The following is a 20087-nucleotide window of genomic DNA, read 5'->3' on the forward strand; positions in this document are numbered from 1 at the left end:
GATACTGTAGTGGGGCAATATCATTAGTGACGCCTGTTAAGCAATACCAAGGATAATCTAACCGGGTTACCTACAGGCTGTATCTTGGGGCAGGTGATGCTTGCATCCCAACATGCAATCCAGCATGACTGTAAAGTAGATATGTCTCCTTCGACCGGATAAGGTAGAGCCGTAATCCCGGGAAGAACGGACGTCACGACGGCGAGTAAGATTGGTAAGGAGAAATTCATCTTGGATCTTGGGGTTATATGATGGATGTGATGGCCAGGAGACTTATGAGCAATGAAGGAGTTCACCAGGCTTTATAGGGTATTTCCAATGTTCAATACTCATGTCATCCTGTACCATCCATGACGTCGCGCTAAGCTCATTTAACATAAAATAGGCGAGTCAAGAACAACGTTCCCTCTCTTCTGGCCGGGGGAGTATTCCGGTTTGCTTGTCACGATGCTGCATGATAATAATGGTTCGCTCGGATTATCCATTTCGAGTAGATGCGATGGACGGTCTCTTCCACTGAAGGTAATGCAGCTGTACGTTGACACGTTATCCCTGTACCCGGCATCAAAACATGGGTATCAATTCCTCTATATGCGTACAGAGATCACCAACGTGTCTAGAGGATCTCTAGACCTGGCGCATCCAAGGCATCAACAACGAGACTAAATGTGCAAAGGAAAGCCTTCCTTCTTCGAACTTTATTGTACGAATGACTAAGCGATCGAGACTCGTGACACGTGATTGATTACTCAGCAATATCCCCCGCGAAAAATGTTATGAGGAAGAAAGCGAGCAAAGTCGAAGATTCATCAGATCAAGAACAGCGCACAGCCATGGGGTCAGAACTAACGCCACAAGAGAAGATCAAGCTGATCACACAGAACCTACAGGAGGTTCTCAAGCCAGAAATCCTCGAGGACGTAATCGTCAAGCAGAACAGACCCCTGAAAATCTACCTAGGTGCGACGCGAAACCCCACTCACACGAGTCATAAAGACGAGCATAGCAGATTAGAGAATATCAGAATTCAGCGAATATCTTGCTAAGATGTGTGACAATATTTAGGGACTGCTACCACCGGTCGACCGCACTGCGGCTACTTTGTTCCCATTGTAAAGATAGCCCACTTCCTCCGGGCAGGATGTCACGTCAAGATCCTGCTGGCCGACATCCACGGCTTTCTCGACAATCTCAAAGCACCCATTGAGCTTGTCAACTTCCGTGCCGACTACTACCGCTATGTAATAACGGCTATGCTCAAGGCCATACACGTACCTCTCGAGAAGCTCGAGTTCGTGCTGGGATCTTCGTACCAGCTTTCAGCAAAATATACAATGGACATATTCCGTCTAAGCAGCATGGTGACTGAGCATGATGCCAAAAAGGCCGGTGCAGAGGTCGTGAAGCAAGTTGACAATGCGCCATTATCTGGATTGATTTATCCACTCATGCAGGCCCTGGATGAGGAGCATCTAGACGTTGATGCGCAGTTCGGCGGTGTTGACCAGCGGAAGATTTTCACTTTGGCTCAGGAAACGCTGCCTCGCATTGGGTATAAGGAACGAGCACACTTGATGAACCCGATGGTACCTGGATTGGCTGGCGGGAAGATGTCTGCCTCCGATCCGGATTCAAAGATTGACATTCTTGATACTGCTGAGGCGGTTAAGAAGAAGATCCGCAAAGCTTATGCTGTACCCAAGGAGACCGAGGGTAATGGGATGATTAGCTTTGTTGAATATGTCCTCCTTCCTGTTAGCGCCCTGGAGAACGCAGATGGTAAGGGTGCCTTTGTTGTCGATAGGAGTGAGGAAGAGGGCGGCACTATAGTGTACGATTCTATCGAAGCTGTCAAGGCCGATTACCAGGCTGATAAAGTGAGTATCTCTCGCTTTGCCCTTTTACCCTTTTTCCCTTTTTATTTGATGTCCTCGACTAATGGTATAGTTAACACCTCAAATTCTCAAACACTCCATAACAACTGCGTTGAATAAAATCCTTGCACCAATCCAGGCCGCATATGCCGCAGATCCTGAGTGGCAAGAGTTAGCAAAGAAGGCTTACCCGCCTCCTCCTGCACCCGAGAAAAAGCAGAAGAAGCCAAAGGACAAGGGTAATAGGTACCCTGGTGGTGCGAAGAATATTACCGCCCAACCAGATGGATCAGTGGAGGGCGAAGCCAGTGCCAAGGCTTCGGTAGGAGAGAATGTCAACGAAGCTATCAAGAAGCTGGAGGTGAAGGAGTAGTAGACCTCTAGAGAAGTAAAAATGCGAATAATATATCAAGTATTAAAGATACCAGCTTTAACTTCTCTTTTGTCCAACTTACTTGTATCCAAGGGGTCGGCGGCACTAACGTAAATTCAGAGATGCGGTAGCTGCGCAGTTGAAGTATAGATCTTTGTCATCAGACAAGGCGAAACAATTGCAGTGCTGCCGGTCCCGTCGCTGTTCCGTTCGGGCCGTTCTGGGAGGCTTACCATCGAGAGTATATACGGGAAGGTCATGTTTCGTCTAGATAATGACGGGTTAATAAACCTAACTCCTTTTCTGTGAGGCTAATATCACGAAATTAGCAGTAGTATCGTTGCGCTGCTCCTGGATGGCAAAAGGGATATGTATATATAAGCTGCCAAAGCCAAGATCGCACTCAGCGCAATGGGTGGAGAGAAACGGCATAACTTGGATAGCCAACCTCTTATCCATGACGTATCTGCATTGGTCTCTCCATATCCCTGGGTATAGGAGGATGGCATATGGGGATCTCGATGAAACAAACGCGAGAGATCTCAAACTGGAGTCGTCGTGGAGATGTTTCAGGGCGCAGAGCTCCTGTGGGGGGCTCTCCGTGCCGCGCTCTGCCCTGATCACTTCGATCTTGCCGTCAACGTCCATGTTCCCAGCATGTTCCCAGCACCACTTCTGCAGCTTTACATCGCCGTCGTCCCCCGTCTTCGCCTCGCTGTCTGCCCTTTTGATGCCTCGAAGTCGACTTTTTCCTCTTTCGTCCGTTGCTGACTGTCGCAATCACGTGAGCAGAGCCCCAAAAAGGCAAAAAAGCGACATCGACGTCGCCGTTCGACGACGTCAAACGACGAACAAACAACATCTCGACCGATTCCCGCCGTCGTCGCACGCTGGAGAGCGCTCTGATAGGACAGCTGAAGGTTTTTCGAGCTGGAGACCGCTGGCCAGGCGCCTTGTTGATGCTAAAAAGGTTGCTATGCAGCCAGGCCAACGCCTCCGTCCTGGTGTGAGAGGCAAACAAGAGAGATCGACCGTCTAGTTAGTGTCAACGACGAACTGTATTGCCTCCTGCGCCCACCTGCGAGAGTGACAGAGTGACAGATCAAAGCAGAAAGGCAGCGGCGAGACAGAAGAAAGAAGATCGATCCAGCCAGCCCTGGCGTCTGGCGCGCTCTCGTCTGTTTGCGGGCCGCAGCCCTCCGTGCGAAACGGCTTCCCTTTCAGCTCAGCGAGTTTACCTCTGCGGCTGTGCGCGCTGTCCTTGTCCATCGCACTGCTGCTCTCTTTAACTACTCGCCTGCTACGCCGAAATTCATCGCCTTGACAAGCTTCTCTTAGCTTCGTTCTCTCGTCGAATGCCACCGGCCTTTGGAGCCCGCCGGTTTGGAGCGGGCCTCGCATGTTCCATACGCCGATATCGAGTTGGACAATCTGGCGACACCTGGCGCTTTGACGGACAACTGTGATAGCTGTCTGACTGCGCAGGGTTTTGTCTAGCTTCGGGTTTCCCTGTTCCTTTTTTGCATTGAGGGGCTAGTTACTGTCGAGCTCACATTTTGTCCCGGAAAAAGCGCCAATCCGAAGATGGCCCTTGGCCGTGTTGGTCATGATGGCCCTAGCGCTACGTCCTCGCCCATGTTGCCGTCCGATGGAAACCACCAGCAACAGCAACCGCAGCAACAGAAGCGAACATTCTACCACGACTCCCCTGAGTTACCGCCGTCGACTTCATTCGACCCCTTTTCTCGGTCAAATAATCTTCGTCCGGACGAGGACGAGGACGATGGAGACAGCCTTCGACGGCCCTCCGTAGCCAGTGCGACCACCGTCGGTAGCCAAGGGTCTCGCTCCCACGGAGGGCGATTCCACAAGCGCCTCCAGGGAATATTTGGCGACGAGTTCGAACAGCAAGACCTTTCCTTTCCAACAACGCTGAGATCGTCTAGTCGACTGTCAAGCTCGAGGCCACGGACGGGCTCTGCGGGCAGAGCGCGGAAGGGATCCACCAACTCATTAAGTCTCGATCGAACTGCTTCCCCTGATCCCGCTCGCCCGCGAACCCCCATACCTTCCAGCGAAGTTACTCCTTGGGAATACCAGAACTTCAGAGATATCCCCAATCTGGGTGAAGCTCCTGTCAGGCAAGCTCCCACTACTGATCCCTCTGAGAATCAGCCGCCGGCTCCGGCGCCCAAGGTTCGTCCGACTCATCGTCTTCACCTCACCGGCCACCGCCATACGCAGAGCAAGGAAGACCCGCCGCCCAATACTGCCAACATCAGCACGCCGCTCCCGCCGCGACCTGCTTCGGGTCGTGATGAAATCCCGCCCCTTATGCGACAGTCGAGAGAGCACAGCCTGCAGGCTCCGACTCCAATGAGTTCTTCTACTACACTCGGCGGTCGTTCTGCCAGCCCTACGCCTAGCACACGGAGCCTCAACCCGAGAGATGCGCGCGATCAATCCTCCAACCCTTCTGCGCCCAAAAGATCTCTATTCGACCGTATTCGTCGTCCCAAAGCTACCTCCAACTCTCTCAAGAACCTGCCCTCGCCCTCAAAATCTGTCCAGGATATGGCTAAGGCTGCTAGTTACTTTACTTCCGAGCCCGGTTCCATTCTCCGTGGCAGAAAGGGCAGTTCAGAGTCGACTTCGCGAGAAAATAACGACCTTGACCGCAAAAAAGAAGGCACAACTAGTAAGGCCCTGTCTGCAATAGGGCCTAGTCGGCTTAGACATGGTCGCCGACTTCTGGATGGGAAGGGCGCAAGGGATCGCCGGAATAAGGCTGATAGTAACCAGGTCTTCCTTGATACCAATCTGGGTGACATGTCGGGCATAGTAACACAACCGGACGCCATATCTCCAACAGACACAAGTGTTGGCATATTCGGAGGCGCAAAACCATTCCCTGCCAATGGAGAGACCATCGCTCCTCTGGACCTTATTGGTACTGATGATTGGCATCCTCCTGATAGCTGGCAAGTTAAAAGGCCAACGGAGGATACTGGAACGCGCTTATCCAGTGTGGCTGACCCTGGCCCGGAGAAGGAAGTTGATGAGGACGGCCACCCGTTCTGTATACGTGTTTTCCGTATCGACTCAACCTTCGCGACTCTATCTGCTGGCTTAAACACCACCGTTACTCAGTTGCTGGAGATGTTGGGTCGCAAGTCCTTTTTACAAGAGGATCTCAATAATTATGAAATTGTGATGCGAAAAAACGATCTCAGTCGAACCCTGGAGCCTAATGAACGCCCTATCCTGATGCAAAAGCGTCTTCTCCAACAAGTCGGTTACCACATGTCCGACCGTATCACTGAGATAGGTCGTGAAGACAACAGCTATATATGCCGTTTCACCTTTCTCCCTACTAAACTAGGCGTTTATTCAAATCTTGACCCTGAACTTGGCTTCACAGATAACCAGAAATACAGCCATGTTGACCTCGAAGGGAGAAGTGTGGCCACGATACCCCTGAAGCTATATAAAAAGGCATCGGAAATTATCTCCCTGAACCTCTCGAAGAATTTGGCCCTAGATGTCCCCAAGGATTTCATCCAAAGTTGTATTAACTTACGGGAAATTAGATTCACTAGCAATGAAGCCTGGCAACTTCCCCCCAGTCTCAGTCTTGCTTCTCGCTTGACGTACCTCGACATATCCAACAACCGACTGGAAAAGCTTGAACACGCTAATCTACACAAGTTGAAAGGCCTAGTCAGTTTGAAGATGGCGAACAATAAGCTGTCGAGCTTACCTGCCAACTTCTGGGATTTCCCGTCATTGCGCAGTCTGAATCTCTCCTCCAATAACTTCCGTGCTCTTCCTGACTTTTTGGGGAATCTTACCAGTCTGGTCGACTTGGATATTAGTTTTAATCAGATCGAGGACTTGCCCACCATTGGCCAATTTACTTCCTTAGAAAGACTCTGGGTTACAAATAACAGCCTGAGCGGACCGCTAGTCGAAACTTTTAAGGGCTTGACCAAGCTCAAGGAAGTTGATGCACGGTTTAACAACATCACCTCCATCGATAACATGGCCTCTCTCCCCAGGCTGGAAACACTACTCGTTGGCCATAACGCTGTCTCTGCTTTCTCCGGGTCCTTCCCTAGGTTAAGGACATTAGTGCTGGACCACTGTCCCGTCACCGAATTCGACATCACATCACCATTACCCACGTTGCATTCTCTAAATATAGCGTCGGCTAAGCTGGTCGAATTCAGGGACTCTCTATTCGCCAACGTCCCTAACCTAACCAAACTTATTCTAAATACTAACCATTTCGTTACCCTTTCACCTAATATCGGTTCTCTAAAGAAATTAGAGCACCTTAACCTGGCAAAGAACCCTCTTTCTATTCTACCCGCATCAATAGGCTGTCTGACTGAGCTCAAGAGCCTGAATCTGCGAGAATGCAACCTTAACAGGCTTCCAGCTGAGATCTGGTACTGTCTTAAATTGGAGAGCCTAAACGTCTCATCCAATGTCCTGGAAATTTTCCCAAAGCCAGCTTCCTCCCCACCTCTCCCGCCGTCCGAAGCAACCAATAATTTAACTCCAATGGGCACCCCGTTGCTACGCGCTGATAGCTATGATGATGTTGGCGGAAGGAGTGAAGAATATGATTTCCGACGGCCAAGCCATGCTTCTACCGGTCGTTTACAGATTGGCACACCTCCAGACTCAACTAGAAAAGGATCAATACCATCGATGAGTTCGCCCGGCGGAAGGAAATCGTCAAATGCTTCCCGCGTAACTGCTGAGTCAAGGAAGGATTCCACATTTTCGCAACGGATAGCTAGTACCTTTGCCAGCTCGCTCAGACAGCTTTACCTAGCTGATAATCGGCTTGAAGACGACATCTTCCATCAAATCGCGCTACTCACAGAGCTGAGAGTGCTGAATCTATCCTACAATGGTTTAACTGACTTGCCTCCGGGGTTTATTCGGCGCTTGCAGTACCTCTCTGAGCTTTATCTGTCTGGAAACGAGTTGAGTTCTCTTCCTTCCGACGACTTGGAAGAGTCAAGCCATCTAAAGGTCCTCCATCTCAACGGCAATAAATTCCAGGTCCTTCCCGCGGAACTCTGCAAGATAAACAAACTTGCTGTGCTGGACGTTGGAAGCAACTCCCTCAAGTATAACATCTCCAACTGGCCGTATGATTGGAACTGGAACTGGAATCATAATTTGAGATACCTTAACTTCTCTGGAAATAAACGATTTGGAATCAACCCGTCTAGTGCCTATACGCCAAGTACTGACGGAACCCCATCGACAGACTTGACAGATTTCAGCTCCTTAAGTTACATACGTGTTCTCGGTTTGATGGACGTTACCATCACTATACCAACCATTCCTGAAGAAACCGAGGATAGGCGTGTGCGAACTTCCTCCTCTTTGTCCGGATGCATTGCATATGGTCTTGCAGATAGTCTTGGCAAAAATGAGCATCTATCCATGATTGATATGGTCGTCCCACGTTTCAGGGGTAGTGACATGGAAACAATCATTGGTTTGTTTGATGGCCAGCCGTCAATGGGTGGGGGTTCAAAGATTGCAAAGTTCCTGCATGAAAACTTCACAGCTACATTTATGGAGGAACTAGGGAAGCTTCGCAAACAAAATGGAGAAACACCAGAGGATGCCTTACGGAGAACATTTTTGGCTCTCAATAAGGATATGGCTACCGCTGCTTACAAACCTGTGGATGATAAAGAGTCGCGCCACTGGGATCGCAACCCTACTGCCGCTAAGCTGCTTAACCGTGAGGATGCTTTTTCAGGTGGCACTGCTACTGTCCTGTACTTGCAGAACATGGAGCTTTTTGTTGCCAACGTTGGCGATGCCCAAGCCCTGTTAGTCCAAGGTAATGGACAATTCAAGTATCTTACGAAAAACCATGATCCTGCAGAAGCTTCTGAGAGAGAACGAATCAGGGAAGCCGGCGGCTATGTTTCTCGCAATGGAAAACTAAATGACCAGCTATCGGTTTCGCGAGCATTTGGACACTTCCACCTGGTGCCTGCTGTTATCGCGGCTCCTAGCACGGTGAAAGTCACACTTACGTCTCAGGACGAGATGATTATCCTTGCATCCGGGCAGCTGTGGGACTATGTGACGCCGAATGTGGTTGTTGATGTAGCGAGATCCGAACGGACTGATTTGATGATTGCTTCACAAAAGATTCGTGACTTGGCGATCTCCTATGGAGCTACAAGCAAGCTTATGGTGATGATCGCTGGTGTCAATGATCTCAAGCGACGAGAACGCAGCAAGTTTAGAAGCACCAGCTTATCAAGACCCTCGCCGCTTAATGATGAACATATGTTCCCTCTTACCAAGCGCGCAAAGAGAGCCCGTGATATCCCTAGTGATTCTACCCTAGCGAGATTGGGCCATGTGGAGGCTCCTACGGGTGAACTCGCTATAGTCTTCACCGATATCAAGCAGTCCACTTCCCTTTGGGAGACATATCCTCTTGCTATGAGATCTGCCATTCAAATACACAATGAATTGTTCCGGCGGCAATTGCGACTCATTGGAGGGTTTGAAGTCAAGACAGAGGGAGATGCGTTTATGGTATCATTCTCAACCGCTACTGCAGCATTACTATGGTGTTTCACTTGCCAGATGCAACTTCTAGAAGCTCCTTGGCCGACAGAAGTACTTCAGACGCCTTCTTGCCGTGAGACGTATGATGATGATGGCAATCTTATTTACAGGGGATTGTCTGTCAGAATGGGTATGCACTGGGGCCGACCGCTTTGTGAAAAAGACCCAGTTACCGGCAGAATGGACTATTTCGGACCAATGGTAAACCGTGCTTCTCGAATCTCGGCTGTAGCCGATGGTGGACAGATCTTTGTTTCAGCCGACTTCGTTACTGAGATGGAGAGGACCCTGGAAGCCTTTGCGGATTACGAGCGCACCAACTCGGATTCGTCAGAGGATACATTTGGAGACGAGGCATTGGGCCAAGCTACCCGCCGCGAACTTTACCAGTTGAGCACACAAGGTTTTGAAGTTAAAGATCTTGGCGAGCGTAAACTAAAAGGCCTTGAAAACCCAGAGTCTGTATACCTGCTATACCCACATGCCCTGTCTGGGCGACTCTCTGTCCAGCCGGACATGGTGGCATCCGGCGAAGCATCTTCTCCAGGAACTCTAGGCAAAAACTCTACCTTGAATATCGATGCAGATATGTTCTGGCAGCTACTCAGGATAGCTCTTCGCTTGGAGGCGTTTTGTAGTACCCTTGAAAACCCCGGTGGCAGCATGCTACTTGAACCTGATTTGCAAATCATCAATGCAATCAAGGCCCGAGGTGATGAGATTGATGATGCTGCTGTTATGAAACTACTTGAACATCAAGTAGCACGCATAGAGGTGAGGCATCTAGCATGTACATTACACGGATCTATGACTAACCCTTATTCTCCAGACCTGCACCAACACTCTCACGATCAGAACTATGATGCAGCCTTTCAAACCGAACGATACCCTCCTCGACCATGCCGTTCCTATGTCTGATATCCTACAACAACTCCAATCCCAACTCGCAGAGTTCAAAGCACTCAAGACTCAGATGAATCTCACCGGTGCTCCCACCACACCTCCACCGAGTGGCTACTCTGTCGAAGTGCCTGAATCAACGATTTCATCCGCCCAATCATCCGCCATCAACCTTGCTGCTCCTCCACATCTAGCCCCAAAATGATATTTGGAATATTTACTTCAATTTTCCCACGATACCCCTCGCGTGGCATATCTATTTCCTCATCTATGACTTGCATATTTGTTCATTTCCGCCAAAAATATCTTGTGTATTGTTATTATTATTTCTCGATTTTCTTCATGCCTGTTTCATGTATACTCAGCAACTGCGGTTAAGGGGACTGTGGACTTTGTTTTACACGCCTGGAGTTTACGGAGATCAACGAGAGAGGGGATGAATTATGGTTTATCATACTTGCTCAGCCGTTTTTTCCCCTGAGAGCTACGCCTTTTTTTTTTTTTTTTTTTTGCTTTTTGCCAGTATTTTATTCAGTTTCCTACTTCTTTCCCGGCTGCGAGTTGTATACAGTGGTTTAACGGGGCAAGGCGTTGTTGAAGACAACAAGAGGCAAATAATTATCATGCTCATCTGTCTATAGTCAACCTTCTACATTGTCTTATTCGTCTCATCTCGTCTTCGCCTTTTTCATTCTCGATGGGAAAGATATGCTTATATAAGCAGATATTTCCCACGTGATGCTGATGTAATCAAGAGTGGCGACTCTATCACGTGATCGTGTTTGTTTTCCTGTTTTTGGTTTCGCCGCAAGAAAATCCCGAACGACGTCGTTCAAAAGCTGATATGGAGGCTTTGAAATATCGGAAGGGAATGAAAGAGGTTTGAAAGGAGAGAGACGCTTATTACATGGCTCTCTTTGTCTCTGCTGTGTGAGAATTCTTGCCAGGCGGCAGATGCCCCTCTCAACACGCTTAGTGGTTGCCTAGGAGACCATAGAAGTTGACAAATATTACACAACTTCCATCATCAGAAGAAAAAACGCTGCAACTTCTGATCAGGTTGATAGAGGCCCCAGACACAGCGAGGTCGCTACAAATTCGCTGGTTTTTGCTATATACCGTGCCTCTACGGATTTCCTACCTTCGTTATGGCGTCGAACTCGGATACAAACGATGAGCTCTACTATCTTCAACCGGGTTTCGATTTAAATACGCTGACAGTGCCGCGACTTCGGTCTATTCTCGTGAACCATGATATCTCATATCCGGCATCTGCAAAAAAATCTCAGCTAGTTGCTATTCTGGAAAGCGAAGTTATCCCGCAAGCTAAGAAATTGTTGCGTGAGCGGGATCGCGTTCGAAGGACAAGCAAAGGAATAACAAACATGCCATACAACGGGGAGCCCAGCGGTGAGCCAGAGGAGGAGCCTGAGACGGTTGACAGGCGTCAGAGAAGCAGATCGAGAGCAACAAGGTCGAGTACTAGGGCGTCGACTGCTGAATCAGAGTACCGGGCCACTTCTCCTCTCTCTGCAGCAAAAAGAACAACAAGAGGCTCAAGCAAACATCCGCGGTCGTCGGATACTGACATGCCGGAGAACTACGACGATACCCCCCTGGCTACTCCAGTACGGCCAAGTGGAAAGAAGTCGAGAAAGAGCGAAGCTTATCTAACACCCCACGCATCTCACTACGACAATTTTGAAACCCCAACAGCTGTCAAGAGTGAGTATACCGCGGATACTCCATTCACCGATGACAACCCTTTCCAGGGCGGCAGCTCTCCACCGAATAGTCCCCAATTCAGGTCTCCGAACTCAGAATACCGGCGGAAAAGCGGTATAAGTCGATTGTCAGAAGTTGAAGAGAGGAGAAAACGCAGATCCGAAGTTCGGACACCCGCTAGGGTGAAACAAGAAGAGGATATACGGGTTCCCACGCGATCTACCTTCACGTCACCGATCTCTCATGTTGAGGGAGTGCCACGATTTGAGGAGTCGTCCGATATTGAACCTGGAGAAGAGTTCACACCTGATGAACAGCTAGCGTTGGACCAGGAGCAGGCGTACAATGGGAGACGAAGATCTGTATTGAGGGACCGATCTCAAAATAGACAGAGTAACAGCGGAATTTTCGCATCTTGGTTTGTGATTTTAACGCTGCTGAGTGGCTTTGGACTCTGGTGGCGGAAAGAAAAGATCGAAATAGGATACTGCGGCGTTGGAAAGGCACATTGGTCCTTAGAAGACACAAATGTGCCGACTTGGGCAAATATCATTGAACCACAGTGCGAAACTTGTCCTCAACATGCTTTCTGTTATCCTAATTTTGAAGCTGGATGTGAACAAGGCTTTGTTCTTAAGGCTCATCCGCTATCGTTAGGTGGCCTCATACCTTTACCTCCTACTTGCGAGGCTGATGGTGAGAAGGCTCGACGTGTCAAGGTGGTTGCGGATAAAGCTATTGACGAGTTGAGAACCCAGCGAGCGAAGTTCGAGTGCGGTGAATCCGACAAGGAGACTGACGACGTGGTGTCTACACCAGAGATGACTGCTTCCGAGCTTCGAGATAAAGTAGGCAGTTTGAGGAGGAAGGGAAGATTGAGCGAAGAAGAATTTGACAGTCTGTGGGATGCCTCACTTGGCGAGATAACTGGGCGTGAAGAAGTTGTTGTCAGCACAGGGTGAGTAATGTTTTTTTTTTTTTCTTTTTCTTTTTTTCCAATCTTCTTTCTATACCACGACCTCAGCATGTCGCCCAACCAGCGTGGCATTCCAGTGTTTTCTACTGCTTTCAATTATAATGTCCAGCTATTGACATGCTATGCTTCAACACTAACAGAACCGCATACGAACCCACAGTCCATCGTCCAGTGCAGATGTCAGATTCGCATCCACATCCCTCGCAAAGCTCTCCTTCACCTGTTCCATCCGAAGACACCTCAGACTCTCTCTCCTCGCGTATCGACTCCCTATTCTCATTATAACTTTGTGTTGCCTACTGGCTGCTTATATCCGATCACGTATCCTAGCCGGACGAAGTGATGCTGCTCGCGTTCCATCTTTAGTTGGTATGACACTTGACAGGCTTGCTACACAGGCTGCTCTACATGCATGCGGTGAGGCATTAGAACCCTGGATATCTGTTGGACAACTACGTGATGACGTATTGCGTGACGAATTACGAGGCAGTCGCCGTGAGAAGCTGTGGAAGCATGTTCGAGCAATCGTTGAAGGCAATGCCAATGTTAGAGCTTCTGTCCGTGAAGGCCGCGGTGGAGACGTCTCCCGAGTATGGGAATGGATTGGTGGTGTAAGCGGCGTTGCGAATGACTCGGCTGTTCGTCGAGAGAGCTCAAAGGTCAAATTTTCGCTTTCACCGTCTTCCGAGAATGTCGTACATTCTCCCGACTCAGGACTTAGGAGAGAAAGCAAGAAATGGGACGAAGGAAGGGCAATATATTAATATTCCTTTTATTACTGCTTTTCCTGTCTAGACCCTTTCTTCTCTCCCTTTCACTTTTTTTTCTTGCTTTTGTATTATACCTATATACCATTCCTTTTTTGGGGAATTTCTTATTTTTGGCCGAGACTGTATTAAAAATGCTCTTTCTATCCCGTACATATTCAACAAGGTTATCTTTCCCTGAACGGCTTATTGCAGGTATGGTAATCCTTTTCTTCAGCCAATATCTGTATGTTTCCGGCGGGAGTCAAAGATGTATCATCTGCCACTGCAAGGCTCCTTTTGGAGTAAACGATGCACGGCTTCCTATTTTTTCTGTGCACGCGCCCGGGTGATGGGTGATATCAAAGATTTACTTAGCCCAGGCCTCTTTGCTGGTTATAAATAACACCTTCGCTCTTGTTTCAAAGTCGCCAGTTCAAAGCCTTCATTCATCTTCAAGCAGCGATCTATCCCTCGTACAGCGATAACGATCGGCATTTTCTCAGAAATGCATGTCTCGACATTTTTGATTGCTGGTCTTGCCTCTCTGGCTGCCACATCAGCCTATCCCAATCGCAGCTCCACCTCCCGCCCCAACGAGTGCAAATATCCCGTCGGAAACTGCTGGGACAGTAACTGTAATGGAGACGAAAAATCATTAATCTGCCACTCTGTAAGCTTCCTATTCCCTATGGAGTGCAGCTAACAAATCTAATGGATGATAAGGGCAAATATGTCGGATGTCAATGTGGATATGGCTGCAGCCGGAATTTCTTCCAACAGTGTAATAAGAATGGGTGTAATGGGATAAATGGTCGTTGTACGAATAATTATCGTGGCTGCACTTGTATCTAGAGCAGCTCCATCGGGCTCTTACTGATAGATTATTTGACTAATGGGAGGAACATATTGACCAAATTATAGCTCTCTGCGATTTCCTTTGCTCGGGTTGATTAAACTGCCTTTCTGAATATAAAGTATTGACACAAATAGCGGAGATTGAATATGCCAACATCTTTGCTTTAAGCTTAAGTTAGCGGGAAAACAAGCTTATTGCCTTTAAGGTTTGAACCTTCGATGCTTGGCATCAGCCGCAGATGATACTTTCTTACATAGCGAGGAGAGGATGACGGTCTATACAGTACCACCAACATATCTACTCCTTGGGCTCTGCCACCTCCAGTCCGGGGTACTGGATTTTGGGACCTTTCTCCCAGCATCTCTTACTATGCAGTGTATCCAGTATATTTAGCTTGATGTAGACGGAATGCATTAAACGCGTCTATCCAAATCATGTTGAGCTAACAATAACGGACTAACTATAAACAGAGTAAAAATATGACATCCTCACGACACAGGACTGCAGAAGAAAGGTGGAGATGACACCAGGCTTTGTTCACCACTGTTCAAGGGCAAATTTCCTCATCAATCCAATTTAGATCTGAATTAAACAAATCCACCAAGGTGCCTTCTCCAGCCAAGTACTCGACTAAGCGTTTCATAAACTCCCTGTCACCCGGGAGCTCGATTCCAGACAATCGGCCAGAGTTGCATAAAAGATTAAATGCCAATCGTGCACTGCCTGACAACGGTCGTACTCCAAGGTTAGCAATTTTCTTCAATCGTGATTTCCAGAACATCCATCTTTGAACACTGAAACCTTCTTCCGTTGCGTTGACGAAATTTGTAGCAAGTTCTCCAATATTGGTCAATCTATTCTTACCGGCCCCGCTAATAGTGGGACTGCTTACACTCAAAGCCGCAAGGGTTTTGCTGCAGGTAGAAAACAATGCGATACATGGAAATAGAAGGTCATTGAGTGTCAGATTCGCAAACTCCTTTTCGATCATGTCCATGGTATCATATTTGCCTTGATCGTGCTTTTTCTTCTCTTTGGCTTGGCGTTTATTGTTTTTGGCCTCACCCTCCTGGTTATACGACCCGTAATTGTCTTCATCCGAGTCTTCCTTCTCTTCAATAATGGCCCGGGGCGTCTCCAGTGTCTCCCGGATAAACCAGAGGGCCATACAGCCAAAATACTGATCAGATAGACCCCCGGCAATCATCCGACCAAGGAAACTAGCCAGGCTCCACCTTTGTTTTCGCTCTAACCGGCCTATCATAAGAAACTGTTTGTCCAAAAATGTATGTAGAAGTGGCAACTCAGTCCACAGGGCGTGACCATCGACTCGGATGATTTCACGCACCATGGGGACCTCAGATCTGATCATTTCGTTCTTGTCGGAATCAGGCAGTGTAGCTCCGGTACTGGTACAATTCTCATTCTTAGCCTGCTTTTCTGCCTTTCCATTCTCCTCATTTTTATCGTTCGGCTTATCCGAATCTTCTTCTGTTGTTGGTAATAGAATTCCACCTTCACTAGGTTCTCTTGTTTTGGGTGTGGGCTTCCTTTTCTTGACAAAGAACTTTATATCTTGACCTGTCCCGTCCTTCCATAGCTTGTTCAGATTTCTGAGACTTTGCGGAATTCTCGCGTTTGGGTCATGGACTTGTTGACTTATAGGAACACTATGCGTCAGGTTGATGAGTAGAAGCACAGCTGAATCTAACATCGGATTGTTGAACTCGGTATGTATAACGAAGTCGAATAACATGGCCCACACTTCCAATATTTCTTTCTCTAGAGTGATGTCTCCTGGAGGACTGACCAATGAGTGCTTAGCAGTGATGAGTTCAATGTGGCGCTCAATATCTCGGATCCTGTTCCTCTTAATCTCAATGTACAGTTCTGTGAATATTTTTAGGGGTCGGGATGCTCGGAGGTAGGCAGGAACGCACTCGTGGACGCCATTATGGCACTCCGTGTGTTCCATGCTGCGTAATATATATGGGGATAAAATATGTAACAGCTTATGATAAGAGTTGATATAATGTGGCCGTCTGATGCGTAGCGGAACAAGCTATGGGGTATCTAAATAACCGCCAGTTGATGGTTGGTATCAAGGAAAGGGGGGACCTATGGCCTGTAGTCTGTGGAAGGCGCTGGCAGTTAAGTTAAACGAGATAAACAGTACGAACCAAAATACAATAAAAAGAACTGATAGCCGGAAAGGTGATGATAAAGGTCGGTTTCAATTTTTTTTTGTCAAACACTACATTGAATATTTAAATAGCAGTTGTTGAATATATATGGCTCTACCACCTCCATGGATGGCGATGGTCAGATATATAAACCGTTTCAATAGTACAAAAGCTTCTGACAGTTGTTGTCACTCACTACTTGTGGCTATATGTTCTGAGACGGTACGGTCAGTTAACGCATAGGGCTCCCTCCAAACATGGGATACTTTCCAACAGCCCCCGAATAGCTGCTGCTCGTCGGAGTTAATGCTGTAGATCGTCGGAACATCTGACGTGGAGTTGTCGGTGGATTATCGCCTACACCACCGTTTGTGCCCAATGCGCCGCCTCCTGGCCCTGCGTCTGGCGTATTCCGTCCGCTTGGAGGAGAAGATAACGAGGCTGCTGTGACCGGTCCTGACATTTTATGGTTGTACACTGCTAGCCCAGAGCTTGAGGGTTGGTATGCGGGGACTCCAGCTGATTGCGGTTGATGACGGGGCGGAGGACGGAACCCATGTTTTACACCTTCACGGAAGATTTCTTCAAGCATCTGATTGACAATGCCTGCATCTTCATATTCTTGGAATTTCTTCCATAGTCGCAGGGCCATACGTGCGTCTTCGATGGAATCATGGCCTTCAGCGGTGGAAGTGGCGGGAGTTGAAGTTGGGTTTGATGTGGGGATGTCAGGGGTTGCTGCTGATGTCTTTGGGGAGGGACTAGGGTTTTCTTCCTGGATGTATTCTTTAAAGACAGCCCAGGCAAGATATCGGAGACTCAGTCGGCGATTTTTAGAGGGGTGGAAAAACAGGTATTGGGTATCGATTGTTTGGGCCTTGGGGACTTGAATGTTGATTTTCCGGAAATCAGACGCCAGTCCGTGGCCGACGAAGACGCAGCCTAGGTTAAGTAGTAGCCATAGCTTCTTATACGCTACCTTAAGCGGAACGAGGTTGTGTGCACTTGTTCGTGGGTCTAAGTCTCCAGGTTTGATGCCCGAGTATTGAGTGACATAGTCGACAATGGGGTCTTTGATGGTGATATAATCGTCGATGAAGGGGGAACTTTCGAGGGTACCGTTACCCCGAATAACGGAGACACGAGCGAGACCACTCTTGCTGGGTCGAATCATCTCGTGGGTTCCGTCGGCTTTGACTTCGATTTCTGCCTTTTCCAAGTCTACGAATTCAGTGTCCAGAGCAATGGCAGTTCCTGGAGTAGGTTTCTCATCTGGTTTCAACACCTGACACGACTCGATTGGGCGACAGTTACTAGAACATATAATGTTAGTGAATCAGGTGGCAAGTAAATAAACTCCTGGGTAAACTCACTTCATAGACCACTCGTAGAAAAGTAGAGTGGTGTCCAAGGCGTTCTTCCACGAGTCATCAACCCCGTGTCTGGCAGTTGATATTTGGTAGGAGAGCACACACGGTTGCTTCCACGGTTGCTTGAATGATAACACCTCATTCTTATCAACTTCAGTGACAAGGAAGTCGTTGAAGAGATGCCATTTGCTCTCCTCTGTTGGTGTGGTCGCAGAGATAGCCACATCAATGAAAGACACTAGATGAGGCTTCTTTTGCTCTACAACATCAATCTCAGCAACTAAACCAACAAGCTGATATACCAGCAAGTTAGGCGTCTTTTCACGTTTCTGCGCTTGAAGCTCTGCTCCTTCAAAACATCGCATCTGTTTACCGTCGGTGATAATCCCGACTTCCTCAGGCAGCCAGCCGGGAATGGACCAGAACTGTCTGCAGACGGGATTATTAATAGCCGCATTAATCATGAGGACCATTGGCATTCTCTCAACTGTTTTCCGAATGGCGACTTGTTGGTATCGTCTGCAGGTGCTGCACCAGCCGCGGTTTTGGGCTTCACGCTCAATACTAGCGCGAAGAATGTTGGAGAATCGGCATGCTGGGTTACGTGCTGCTTGCTTGATGTCGACGGCTGGGTATATCAGTTCGCTTACGAAGGTGTTGCCTGCGCGAACAATTTCGTTACGGCAGTACATGCATCGGACTGACTCTATGGCTGAAGTGGCAAGTACTTGATCTAGTTGATCGGAGCCCGGGTATAGAAGTCTGTAGTCGTTGGATATCTGATTTAAGAAGAACCGGTTGACGGATTGGATGGTGGAAGCAAGGGACTTGTTGCTGAGATTTTCTTCCAAGAGGCCGAGGTTAGCTGCCTCTCTGAACCCGCTGAACGTTTTGAGTAAGTTTGTTGCTTGACAGCTTTGGCCGTTTGCTTTGTCTAGCATGTCGAAGAGAAATCCCATCTCACAGAGAAGACAGTTTTCGTAGATGCAGTTTGTTGCAGCATGATGAAGGGTGAGGTTTTTGGCGAGTGGGATGAATTTAAATAGCTGGAGGAGTGCATTTGTGAATGAGTTGGAGATGTGTGTTTCTAGACCGGAGAAGTTTGTCTTGTTGTAATACCTAGTTATAAGGGATTAGTACAGCTGCGAGTAAGCAGTGCAAATGGGGGTAACTTACCTGAAATCAAAATCATCGACGCCAAACTTGCTATATTTGATTTCTACATTACTATATTTCAACAGAGGATCGTTTTCCGCTTCCCCGTTGATCTTTAAACCGTCTAAGTCATCCAAGGGCTCTTTATCACCAAGGGACTTCGACTTGGTATGTGCTCTGGCCTTTTCACTTAGGAATTTGGGAGCTGCAAGTGCAGTCTCAGTGGTGGGTTGACACCGGGTATTCTCGACCTGATATCTATGCGTCTTCCGTGGGTTCGGGGCATATTGACCCATATCGCTTGGGTGCAAGTAGGGGATAATGGCCGGATCCACCTGTTTAGGAATACTTCCTACCTCGAAAACAAGATGGCTGGGCCAGGCTGAAAGAAGGCGGTCATGATAATATGGCATACCAATCACATTCAATGGGGTATCTGCGGACCAATCTAGCATTGGTGGTCGGGGAGTGACGTCAGGGAATTCAGTTTCCTTGCTCATTTCATTGAAGTGGATTTTTGCAGGAGATCCCCAGAGATGGACTGAGCACTCCGCATCATTGATGGCCAGGGCTTCGCCGGACGGTGAAATCTCCATGCCCAGCATGAAGCTGACATTCGCCTGGCGAAGGCTGATGGAATTCGGATTCATGAGGTCGACGACTTGTAGTTGGCCGGACTGAGAGGCGATGAAGCTTGTTGTTTGTAGTCTGGGATGCATACGCACATACGCTGCTCCGGCGTGAAAGGGGACAGGGGATAACGGGGTGAGTGATTTCAGGTCGTACACGTTTGCAAGAGGGTCGACAATGGGCGTTCCAATATGCCGTACGGAAAAGCCGCATGTGACGAGAAAGTCGTTGCGGGCATCCATATCATTGATAACCGCACCATGGGCCTTCCAGCTCTTCAGCAGACTATAGTCCGTCAAGCTGAGGACGTGAACCGACCCTGCGTCCGTGGCAGCGCAGAGATGTCGAGATTTCTTCATGATGGTATAGTTTGCTTCGGCAGGTATTTTCTCCACCACGGTGCCTTTGTCCAGATCTACAATGAGCATCGTCGCTTGACATCCCGCGACGATGAGACGGGACGGATGCGTGGTGAAGCTCATGCAGCGCAGGTCGACCATTTCTGAAACGGAGAGATGCCATTGTGTTAGGCCCCGGCGGGAAGCAAGATGAACGCTTTTGGACGATAGCGATATCACCCCCTTGTCGTGGAAGAGGAGTTGTCGAATGGGTCCTTCGGAGGTCGGGTGGGCTTTAACGGACGTATATCGAGTTAATTCTGGGCCATGGAAGGAG

The 20087-nt window shown here is 48.4% G+C and overlaps 5 protein-coding genes across 5 annotated transcripts; 3 read left to right on the forward strand and 2 right to left on the reverse strand.

The window, feature by feature from the left end:
- Positions 1-776: 776 nt before the first annotated feature.
- Positions 777-2247, forward strand: TRV_02294 (uncharacterized protein; the record flags this gene model as incomplete). The annotated part of the gene is made up of 3 exons (XM_003023501.1): positions 777-960; positions 1066-1877; positions 1948-2247. 3 exons carry the CDS (start codon positions 777-779, stop codon positions 2245-2247), a joined length of 1296 nt encoding a protein of 431 aa, XP_003023547.1.
- Positions 2248-3831: 1584 nt separating this feature from the next.
- TRV_02295 (uncharacterized protein) lies at positions 3832-9973 on the forward strand (the record flags this gene model as incomplete). The annotated part of the gene is made up of 2 exons (XM_003023502.1): positions 3832-9642; positions 9698-9973. 2 exons carry the CDS (start codon positions 3832-3834, stop codon positions 9971-9973), a joined length of 6087 nt encoding a protein of 2028 aa, XP_003023548.1.
- Positions 9974-10916: 943 nt separating this feature from the next.
- On the forward strand, positions 10917-13233 carry TRV_02296 (uncharacterized protein; the record flags this gene model as incomplete). Its single annotated transcript, XM_003023503.1, has 2 exons — positions 10917-12451; positions 12642-13233. The coding sequence occupies 2 exons, from the start codon at positions 10917-10919 to the stop codon at positions 13231-13233; spliced, it is 2127 nt and encodes a 708-aa protein (XP_003023549.1).
- A 1388-nt stretch (positions 13234-14621) lies between these two features.
- TRV_02297 (uncharacterized protein) lies at positions 14622-16049 on the reverse strand (the record flags this gene model as incomplete). The annotated part of the gene is made up of 1 exon (XM_003023504.1): positions 14622-16049. The coding sequence occupies one exon, from the start codon at positions 16047-16049 to the stop codon at positions 14622-14624; it is 1428 nt and encodes a 475-aa protein (XP_003023550.1).
- A 440-nt stretch (positions 16050-16489) lies between these two features.
- Positions 16490-19840, reverse strand: TRV_02298 (uncharacterized protein; the record flags this gene model as incomplete). Its single annotated transcript, XM_003023505.1, has 3 exons — positions 16490-17570; positions 17631-18746; positions 18804-19840. 3 exons carry the CDS (start codon positions 19838-19840, stop codon positions 16490-16492), a joined length of 3234 nt encoding a protein of 1077 aa, XP_003023551.1.
- Positions 19841-20087: the final 247 nt, after the last annotated feature.

Source organism: Trichophyton verrucosum (assembly GCF_000151505.1).
Source record: "Trichophyton verrucosum HKI 0517 chromosome Unknown contig00205_1.f1.exp, whole genome shotgun sequence".
Lineage (NCBI taxonomy): Eukaryota > Fungi > Ascomycota > Eurotiomycetes > Onygenales > Arthrodermataceae > Trichophyton > Trichophyton verrucosum.